The 11,181-nt window shown below is 33.2% G+C and overlaps 3 protein-coding genes across 6 annotated transcripts; 2 read left to right on the top strand and 1 right to left on the bottom strand.

The window, feature by feature from the left end:
* Nucleotides 1-3,261: 3,261 nt before the first annotated feature.
* Nucleotides 3,262-5,703, top strand: LOC119638105 (solute carrier family 25 member 51). Its single transcript, XM_038034732.1, has 4 exons — nt 3,262-3,491; nt 3,556-4,332; nt 5,055-5,184; nt 5,261-5,703. Exons 2-4 carry the CDS (start codon nt 3,824-3,826, stop codon nt 5,555-5,557), a joined length of 936 nt encoding a protein of 311 aa, XP_037890660.1. The 5' UTR covers nt 3,262-3,491; nt 3,556-3,823; the 3' UTR covers nt 5,558-5,703.
* Nucleotides 5,704-8,108: 2,405 nt separating this feature from the next.
* LOC119638138 (60S ribosomal protein L32) lies at nt 8,109-9,018 on the top strand. 4 transcript variants are annotated; one of them, XM_038034795.1, is made up of 3 exons: nt 8,109-8,266; nt 8,510-8,609; nt 8,681-9,018. In XM_038034795.1, exons 2-3 carry the CDS (start codon nt 8,517-8,519, stop codon nt 8,990-8,992), a joined length of 405 nt encoding a protein of 134 aa, XP_037890723.1. In that variant the 5' UTR covers nt 8,109-8,266; nt 8,510-8,516; the 3' UTR covers nt 8,993-9,018. The 4 variants fall into 4 exon arrangements, with proteins under 4 accessions (XP_037890723.1, XP_037890721.1, XP_037890722.1 ...); XM_038034793.1 differs by having other exon boundaries at nt 8,113-8,262; XM_038034794.1 differs by lacking the exon at nt 8,109-8,266 and adding an exon at nt 8,277-8,424.
* A 105-nt stretch (nt 9,019-9,123) lies between these two features.
* On the bottom strand, nt 9,124-10,823 carry LOC119638137 (serendipity locus protein delta-like). Its single transcript, XM_038034791.1, has one exon. The coding sequence runs from the start codon at nt 10,760-10,762 to the stop codon at nt 9,569-9,571; it is 1,194 nt and encodes a 397-aa protein (XP_037890719.1). The 5' UTR covers nt 10,763-10,823; the 3' UTR covers nt 9,124-9,568.
* Nucleotides 10,824-11,181: the final 358 nt, after the last annotated feature.

Raw genomic sequence — 11,181 nt, 5'->3', positions numbered from 1 at the left:
TAAGAACATTTTAGTGTAAAGCGTTTTACAATACGAACCATTTTCAGTAGCGTTCGTCCTTGGATCCAAAACATCTCAGTGTATTAAATTTGATCAAAATATCTTAAAAAATTGCAACCTGAAGCTTGAACAAAAACTTACACAGATACATATCAGACGGATAGGCGGACTGATAGACGGACAGACAAGCTTATATCGATTCAGAATCATTTTTGGTATGATATAAAAGTGGGTCCTTCTGCGTGATATACGTCGGCACAAACTTAAAATACACTGTACTATAAGTAGGGTATAAAAAAACCCAAAATACTTTGCTCACAATGTTGCATTACGTCTGAAGTAAATGAAAAAAGTTACATTCGCTTAAGGACGAATCTTTAATAAACGCGAACTCATACATACATATGTATATGAACAGCGATTATTTTGTTCAATGTAGGCGCTCCCGTTGACCGATTTAAGCCGCTATTAAATTGATGGTTAATAATAATGAATAATTCGGATTTGGAAAATGGATAATTTTTGAACCAATATTTTACATGAGTGTATGCTTATTACTAACGTATTTGGGAAACTCATTATCCAGTCTACTCACAACAAGCCAAGGCCAGTCAGATGGACAAGCGAAGGACCAATATGGCCCATATAGCTGAAACCATTTCACGATCTTACGCTGATCAAAAATAGTTTTTTTTTACGTTCAATTTTTGATAGCCTTAAACTGCACATGTAGCATGTGGTTGGGTAGTAATAGATGAGTAGATCTCTAAGGATCTCTCGACTAACAGTTAACAATGGTCGTGCGCGCCAATTCGGTAAATTATGTTTCAATAAAGTCGCCTCCACAACTATTTTAAAAACGACTCAAAGCGTCCACAACTATGGTAAAAACGCATCTCAACCACAACTATTTTAAATACGATTCATAGTCTTTACAAAGACGCCGCATAACCTGCACAACTACCTTAAAAACACCTCTTAACACCTCCACAACTATATCAAAAACGCCTCACAGCCTTCACAACTATGTTAAAAACGGCTCATAACCTCCCTATAAACCTATGTTAAAAACAACTGATGGCCACCACAACTATGTTAAAAACGACTGATAGCCTATACAACTTGGTTAACAACGTACCTTAGCCTTCGCCTCAAGTGAGCCACTTACGACCATATTTATTTATTAATTTATTTTATTTTAATTCTACTTATACAAGAAACTCAACTAAAACAAAATGACAGTCGAGTTCAATTGGCACTTAAAGCAAAACTTATATTAATTAATAATAAAACTTAGTATAAGTGCAATAAAACAAATAAGAAGGAAAGAAAAAGAAAAAAAAAGCATGTACACAGGGCCATACTTACAACCGGTACAGGACCAAATTGCAAATGAACCCCTAAGCCATCGCAAACATGCATAAGCCTGGCAACCGATAATACTTAACAACAATTCATTTTCCAATCGTAACGACTTTTAAGGATAAAAACTGGTTTAAGTAAGATATAGGTAAATCGCGCGTATTAAGCAATGTTGTTTTAATGGACTTTAATGAGTCCGATAACGAGAATAAGTGATAGACGTCGTTTAGGTTCTTGCAAACAACTCTGAGCGATTTAAACAGCTCATAAATATATTTATACTGACTAAGCTTAACCAAGATAAAGTGCCTAGAGAAGCGGTTAGGGACATTAAAGCTTATTTCACCAAGTAATGAAGGCGAGTCAATGGCACCTTAGAAAGGAAACGCCAAGAACAAATCTACGTTTCTCAAAAGACGGTAAGGACAGCAGAAGCAACCTATTTTTATAGGGTGGAAGAGAGGCAATCGGATCCCAACCCAAATATCTTTCTGTGCTAAATGTGTAAATGCCTATGTCCTACTCCGCTTGTGCTGCAAGGTGTCGACGTATGTAATTCGCCTAAGGGCTTAAGATAGACGAACTCTTTATTATACCGTATTATCCGTCCATCTGTGTGTTCAAGCTGCAATTCGTAATTTTTGAGATATTTTGAAAACTTTGAAACTTTGAGCTTTGAATTTTTGAATCCGGGCCCTTATAAACGCTCCTACTGAATCCGAAGCTTTATGTGGTAAAGAGATTAAATTTACAATTTTTTCATGGTGAAAATTAGCTTACCATAGTAAATTGATAAAGAGATCTATCTTACCGAATTTGAACCATGTAGCTCAATTTTTGGATACCACCGCATATAAGGATTCTAATGAAACGTAAGCCCTTATATGCCAAAAAAGACTAATTGTTAATTTTTTTGTGATGAATATTTCTTTATGACAGTAATTAAATAAAAAACTCAAGTGGGCTTAAATAGACTTAAATGGCTCTATTTCTTGGCCCCACTTCTTATGAAATATTCCGTGAGTAGTAAGTCCTATGGAAAAAGCGTTAATTTTTTAATATTTTATGATGAAAATTATTTCGTTTCAAAACAAAATTAGCTGTAGTAAGTTTGGATCGCATAGGTCGATCGGCGCTATCACGAAACATTAATTCTTATATGGAGAGATAATCTAATGTTCCAATAAGCGAGCTTTCTTAACAATTATTGCTTTGCGTATTATTACCAAAACGCGCGAATAACTAACTAACTAACTAACTGTACTAGGGAAACCGTTGTAGATATGTTACAGTCGGCGTTGTCCAACTATAATATTCTTACTTGTTTTCATTCTCTCTGTTTATTTACGCACGAATTTTATTTTCTTTGTTTTCTTATCTTTTATTTTTCTTTAAATAATTTTTAATAGTAATTAATAATATTTAACATAAGATTTATATCCAATTCGCCTGTTAATTGTATTGTTTTTAGCTGAATTTCGTGGGTATATAATATATAAAAAAATAAATAAACTTCAATTTTAACTATTATTAAATCTCCTTTTTTAAATTTAATTTTAGCTCATATTCATTTTAATCTGCTAATAAGTATACATTTTGTCGCTTTTTTACATACATGAATCATTGAAAAGTAAAACTTTTAAGCTGGTAACATTGAAAAACTGTTATTTTTAAGCTAAGTGTTTTCAAAATTACAAACAATTTAATGTCATATTAAATAATAAACATTTAATGGTTTTATTTTTTCAGGATTTAATTTCAAATAATTTGAATAAGTTTGTCATCGCATACACAACAACGATGAGAATGTTTTTATAACACATTCATGAATTGATTTGAAGTTGATATAAATTTCGTCTGATATGGTAACTCTACTTAGCTCTAGTGGTTACGCAGAAATATGTGTGAATAATAAAAACATATAATACTTCATTTAAAAAAAAAAAAAGAAAATAAGAAACAATTGTAAAAAATAAAAACAAATTTTTTTTTTTTCAATTTCCATATCTCCAGTAGAAAATTCAATAATCAATTCGGTGTAAAGTGAGATAAATTTTTATGTATCTCGATTAACTTAACTGTGTATCTCGATTATCATTAATTTGGCTGTGCATTCGATTAATTATCATGTATGTGAGATTTACTCATTTTACGTCGGTTTTACAAAATTATATAATTATAAAATCTTTGCAGATCGTTTTTTGTTTTTTTTTTTTTCGAAGGAATTTGTTAAACATTTGCGACATATGATTAAGGCATAATTAAACTGTTGCCTCTACGTATATTAACGCCAACGTCAACGGTTAATACGTATTGCACGCGTGCATGTAGTTGTAGTAAGCTGGCGAAATGTTGGGGAGATTACAGGGGCACTAGCTATTGAGTAAAAGTATACGCAAATCCTAAACGGGGCATATATGTATTCGTGCTTATATAGAAGGAATCAAAAAAATTCACAAGCATGATTGCGGAGGAGAAAAAAGTGCAACAGCAGCAACAAACGAATTGCAATGAGCTCCGTAGCATTCCATTGAGGAGTAATGTATTTACTGAACGATTTTTCGGTTCCTTCAATTGGGAAGAATTCGCATGCGGTTGCGGAGCAGCCTTTGTCAATATAGCGATTACCTATCCCATTTATAAAATGATATTTCGACAAATGCTACATGGTGTACCTATAACATCGGCCTTTAGTCAACTGCGGCATGAAGGTCTAATGTTTTTATATCGCGGCATGCTACCTCCACTCGCACAAAAAACTATTTCACTGTCAATTATGTTTGGCGTATTTGATGGAACGAGACGTTACCTAGTTGATGATTATCGCATGAATGCGTATAAAGCTAAAATTGTTGCTGGGATTACTGCCGGAACAGTGGAAACTGCTTTATTGCCATTTGAGCGTGTCCAGACACTTCTCGCCGATGCGAAATATCATCAGTACTTTGAAAATACCCAGCGAGCGTTTAGGTAAGTATTAGGTGTTTGCAAAAATTTTGAACAGAAATTTCGAGAGGTAAAAATGATAGGTAAATGGGAAATACTACTGTAGGTAACGCCTCAATTCGACGGTTTCGACCTTCCTCTACATAAAATAACATTAAGCGTATGCCGACGCTAATCATGAAGCGCTCAAAACTCTTCCCTTTCCTCTTACTTTTGTTGATTATTTGGAGAAACCTGCCGCCGAAGCTGCATATTCAGAGGCTTATGGTGACGCTACTCCATCATATCCGAGTTATCAGTTTTGGTTTGAGCAGGCTACGCAAGTGGCGACACGGATCGACTGAAAATGCCATTCTTTGGCCGCATGTTTCAAGAGCTGTCCAAAATACACTGTTGCACGCTCGAAAAGGAAGTTCTGTCACACCCAGTGTGCTCATCAGATATGGCGCCTTATGATTGCATGATCAGATCCGTGCAGCTTGGCTTGCCTGGCGGGGGGCCTGAAAAGTTGAGGTGCGAAAATGGGTCGATCATTGGATCGCTGCCAGACCATTATCGTTCTTTCGACAAGGTGTCGACGTATTGCCAGAAAGGTGGAATAAGCTTGTAGAAATTGAAACAATTTTCCACAACTAATGCCTTCTCAAGTGAACAAATGATCATAGTTTTTGCAAACACCTAATATATAAAATTAAATGTCTGTCACTTCATGCGATTTGAAAATATCACAAATGAAATTTTTTCAGATATGTTTTTGTACATCACGGCTTCCATGAGCTATATCGTGGTATTGTTCCTGTACTCTGGAGAAATGGTCCATCAAATGCACTATTTTTTATATTACGTGAGGAAGCATCTATTAGGCTACCTCAACGGGTATGTTAAAGTATAAAAGATATTTTTTTTTTTTTTTTTTTTTTGAACCGCTTGCCTAATAACATTCTTATTGCAGTCATCAATCTCGACAAGAGCTGCGCAAGAATTTATTGCTGGAGCAATAATAGGAGCTAGCATAAGTACGTTATTTTACCCGCTAAATGTAATTAAAGTGGCTATGCAAAGTAGTATGGGCCATCCGGCGGAAAGCATGTGGACGACTACGTTAAAAATTTACAAAGAACGAGGAAATAGTATTATGTACTTTTATCGAGGATGCGGTTTCAATACAGCTCGATCATTTATTAGTTGGGGTATTATGAATGCCGCCTATGAAAATTTAAAAAATCTCATGACATTGGACAGCCTCTAGATTGATCATTAACAATGCCAAAACCCAACGATTGATCTTGACGAGGTTTTCCAGAGGCCCTGTCATATCCAAACAATATTTATAATCATCGGAAGCTGTACGTATGTATTTTTTAGTTAATTTTTAAAAGAGAAGGAACTCGTATAGATAGTTAACACAAAACTTTAGAAGCCATTTTTTTTTTTAAGTACTAAGTGAATATATTTATATCTCTATTCCTTCTCTTTAATGTTTCATAAAAACATTCTTATTAGAAACACACACAAACACATACACTGATAAGTCGATGTAGCTTTGTAAATGTTTAGCATCATCTATAGTTAATTTTTGTAAATATTGAAATAAAATAACTGTAATAGTGAAAATTTCATTAATCATAGGACTAGAAAATTGTATTTGTTGTCCTCAAAGTAAAGTTTTTGTCAGTTTTACCAACGAAAACGGGTACTTTTATTTATTATATTTTAGACCAAAAAAAAACCTTGTATCTGCTGCTTGTGACGGATTAAGTTATTACTACTACTACTACTACTACTACTACTACTATATATGCATATATATAAACACGGCACATAAAGCATTTATTGATACATATATATATTGTGTGTAATTTAATGAAAATAAAAAAAAAAATTGTTGAAACTTTATCGAAATCATCAAAACTTCCTATTTGTATATGCATAATTACATCTTATGATCAAAAACATATATTCTACACATGATAGACTTAATATCTTGAAATTCCAAATTACACGGCTTATGGTTTTCCTCATCTCTCCTGTGCATGAGTATTAAGTAAAATCACTTTTCCAACCTTTTTATACCGTACACCACTTGTGGCGCAGGGTATATTAAGTTGGTGCGAACGTATGTAACACCTAGAAAGGCTTAAGATAGATCCTCCTCTTCAGAATCATAAAAGTCTGTCTGTCCATGTTATGTTTTGTTCAAGCTACAAGACGCAATTTTTGAGATATTTTGATGAAATTTTCTACAGTGATATGTTTTGACCCAAAAACAAACGCCATCGAAAATTGTTCGGACCGGTCCGGTTTTTCGACCACCCTCCATATAACACCCTACTCTGAAAAATCGGCAAGTAGTAATACGTCGGCATTATAAATTGGTACGAAAACTTTGGACGGGCTGGGGCAATGTGTTGAACCCCACTCTCATATAACGAAAACTAAAGTTCATACGATAAAAAGGTATACTTTTCAAAATTTCATGATGAAAATTATATCATAGTAGTAATTTAACATAAAAAGATTAACTACGCCAAACCAATTCGGCCTATTTTTTGGATCCTATCCTAAAAAGGATTATGATGAAAATAAGAGAACGGAAAAGTTTGAGTTTTAATATGTGGTGATGAAAATTGACCCATAGTAGTGAATTCATATAAAAATAACAATTGCGTTAGACAATGCGGTGTAGGCTATTTAATGACGGCCTTGCCTGACTATATTGTTTTTACTTGTTTTTTTTTTTCATCTCCACAAAAAGTGCGAATTAGTTATTTAAAGCTTATATTAAAAATTGTATAGTTTTGCGGTCAGTTTTAGAAGACTTGATGACTCGGTCTTCGCAGAACTTGAACTCGTTACAAATTCTACAAATAAAATAAATTCGAAATAAAATTTTAACCTAGGCAAAGAGAGTTTTTAAACTATGTGTCAGCTTCGAGATATAATGTTTTTTATTGAGAAATAAGTTTGAGCTTGTTTTTTTGAAATTATTTGGGCAATTTTTTTAAGAAATTCGAATTCTTTTAGGTAGGTCCTTTGTTCACTTTTTCAGAGTTTTGCTTGTTTTTGTAACTAAAAAAACTTTAGTTAAAAAGACCATAACTGCACCTGACGTCTGCTTGTAGAACTCTCGTAGATGTAATTACTTATAATTGAAGCCGAAAATTGGGACATAGTTTCCAAGCTACATTTTACAGATCAAGCTTAAATACGCTTTAAATTACTTGATAACATATCTTAAAGCAAAAAAGTTTAGATACTTCTCTTTATTATTTTACATCGAAAGTCAGTTTCTTTTTACAGAAATTGAATTTTTTGCTTCAAAAGAGATTTCCATTTGTAAGCGCTTTTTTTGTTTGCTGTAATTACGTTAATTTTCCATTTTTTTCTTTTTGTATATTAAAGGAGAAAAAATGTTTCTTTAAAATTTTTTTTATTTCTGTTTATTCATTTTTAAAAGAGAGAAATTCGAAGGGATAATGAAAAAGAAACCCTACGCTATGTTAAATTGTAATTTTTGCGGATTCAGATGAATGCGACATGCATTGTCGGCGGCCACAACTAGTGTGCCTTTGGCAATTTTTGCCAATTTAGATGAATGTGTGGGTTCGACACTCACACACTTTGCATCCCTTTTGCTAAGGAAGTTTCTCCGAGTATTTAAAATCCAACAGTATGCGTATGAGGTATATCCTTGTGTGCCAAGGCAGTTTTTTCCTTTTCAGTTCCATTTTGTTAACCTTTGAAATATCAATAAACTTTAACTTCAAAAAGTTATAATATTAAACACTTAAAACGTATTGTAATCAATAAATCACGGTTTATTTCAAATAACGTTTCCGTTTCGTTTTAACATTGTCAACACTGTTCAATGACAGCTGTTGAAATATTTTAGACGGCCTTTCTGCTGCCAACTTCAAGATTATTTCTTTTTGACGTGCTCTTTAACAAAAATTGGTGTGTATGTAATTTAGAAATCTATAAATATATTAAGCATCTTACGGTCAAAACTTATTTACTAAACAAGTAGTACAAAATTAATTTCAATAAATATCAAAAAACTAATATATGCATAATTGAGAAACTAAATACGCAGGGAAAGATGTTTAATAATTTATGGTCAGATTTCTGTAAACATCTAATTGGTTGAAGTCAAACGTACACACAAACAATATAAGATTTATGTTGTCGTTCTCAATTACAGATCGAAGATGACCATTCGTCCAGCATATCGACCGAAAATTATAAAGAAGCGCACTAAGCATTTTATACGGCATCAGTCGGATCGTTATGCAAAGTTATCGGTTAGTAATTAAAAAGAGATTTAATAAAATATTTATTAATATATATACACATATGTTGGTTTTTTTTCTAGCATAAATGGCGCAAACCTAAAGGTATTGATAACCGAGTGCGTCGCCGCTTTAAGGGTCAATATCTAATGCCAAACATTGGTTATGGATCGAATAAGCGAACACGCCATATGTTACCAACAGGCTTTAAAAAGTTCCTGGTACACAACGTCAGAGAATTGGAAGTTTTATTAATGCAAAATCGTGTTTACTGCGCCGAAATTGCGCACGCCGTTTCATCAAAAAAGCGAAAAGATATCGTTGAACGAGCTAAGCAATTGGCCATTCGTCTAACCAATCCCAATGGACGCTTACGTTCACAGGAAAACGAATAAACTATTATTTGATTTTGCAATTTAAATGAGTCGTATTGTTTTTATAGTTCATTTCTTATTTTATGATTATATTTAAGTGGAGGGAGAGCGGGGAGAAGAAGGCTTTCACTTTAGGGCTACCGTAAAATACGTCATGATATTAATTATTACCATTAATTAATTGCTTCTGTGCTTTCATGGGAAGTTATTGATATTTCACATAACATGTACACTATTTAGAATGTGTTACTTCCGAAGCCTATGTAATTTACTAAGAATGAAAAACGCGGTGTCTTGCATTAAACAGATTTTTATTAAAATGAAGTAAATTTGCAACCGGCTTTTTAGCGGTAAGACGTATGATTAATCGCCACTGATTATCGAAGAAATGTGCATATCTATAACTTAAAATAAAGGTATCAATAAAATCAAGGACCGTTATTTCGATCAATTAATCGAGATAAACTATCGAACTTATTAATTCATACGATGCAATTGGTCGGCAGTTTTCTGCTTATTACCTTGCAAGAATTATGTAAACAAATAAAATTGCAAAAAAGAACGATATTTAAAACACGAATATTTTTTGAATTTTATTTATGGAATAACATCATGCTCTTCCTGTAAATGTTGTACATGGGCCGATTTACTTTCAAACTTCAGATTGCAAATAACGCATTGAAATTCTCTGTCAATGCTCTCAACTAATATATTTATGGCTGCTTCGGTTTCTTTAAAGTCGCCGGGTTTTGTGTCAACAGGAGTAGGGGTATTGCTATCGTTATGTGTTTTTAGATGCATCTTCAAAGTGTATCGTTCAGTAAATGATTTCGGGCATAGATGACAATGATGGCGGGGTCGATTTGTTTGATGAATTAAAAGATGATGGTTATAAGTTTTGCGCGATTTAAAAGATTGATTGCAAAAATTACATATAACCGGATTTTCTTCAGCCTCGTGCCGCAATCTATGATTGTAAAGCATGTTGTCTAATGAAAAACGTTCACCACATTTCTCACATTGAAATTTCTTTTTGTCCCAATGAATGCGCATATGTCGTAATGTGTTTACTGGACGTGAAAATACCTTGGGACAATAGCGACACTGGTTCTCTGTCTTACCCTGATGTATATTCATATGCAATTCCAAGTATTCCTCGTCTTTACGTGCTACCCCGCATATCTTGCATATGAATTGTCTATTGTTGTGCACTTCATTGATGTGATTTTGTAATTGATAATTTGATTTGAATACCTCTTCACAGGCCAAGCATTCTCTTTTACAGCGTTTTCGTTCTCCCGCTACGTTTTCGGTTTCATCATTTGATGTAGGAATATTGCTATTATTTGATCCGTCATCTATGAACTCTTCTACGATAACATTATCATCGACTTCAATTAGTTCTTCTTTTGTATCTAATTCCGGATTAAAAGCATCTTCTATTGTTGCATCTTCTTCAACTTCCAATTCAATTTCGTAATCCTGACCATCTTCCGATACTACCTCGGGCTTATCGTTTAAAGCATTTTGTAATCGGTTAGTTAAAAGTTTTTGAGATGTGAGCAGATTGAGCATTAAATTATCATAATCACTCAGCTCCTTAAAGCATTCACTGCAAACGAACGTTCCATTTTGGAAGATTAATTTGAATTTAATACGATTCGCCAAATGTTGTAAGACTATATGAAGTGGCTTTTGCGATGCTGGTACCACAGCATTGCTTACGTCGTAAAATTCGTTATTCTGGTTGCTGTCTTTGGTGCATAAAAAACATAATACCGCAGAGTCCATATTCTATAGATATTATAATCGCGCCTAATTATTAATTTTTTTTCTCTGCGCTAATTTCAATGTATTTTTGATAAAATTAGTGCCGATTTTCGACATAAATATATTTCACTTCACTAACGGAGACGTCAAATATATGTCATTATTTTTTCATCGATGTCATCTAAGTCAGTGTTATCAACTCTAAATATTCTTGCTACCAGCTTGTTGGCTAACAAATAAATTTGAAATTTGCAATAATTTATAAAATATATTTAAGCCAATATGGGTTTAAAATTTAATATATTTAACCTTGAAAATATGTTTATAACTTTAAATATTTAAGGAAGTTCGTATATTTGCAATCCATGAAACAAATTGCTATCAACTTATCGAATTGGCTGTTAGTTGGCATCACTGCATGGTATTTTTTTGTTTTTTTT

This window comes from Glossina fuscipes, unplaced genomic scaffold, assembly GCF_014805625.2.
Source record: "Glossina fuscipes isolate IAEA_lab_2018 unplaced genomic scaffold, Yale_Gfus_2 73, whole genome shotgun sequence".
Taxonomy (NCBI): domain Eukaryota; kingdom Metazoa; phylum Arthropoda; class Insecta; order Diptera; family Glossinidae; genus Glossina; species Glossina fuscipes.
Note: the sequence above shows the minus strand (reverse complement) of the source record. Positions and strands in the feature narration are given on the sequence as shown.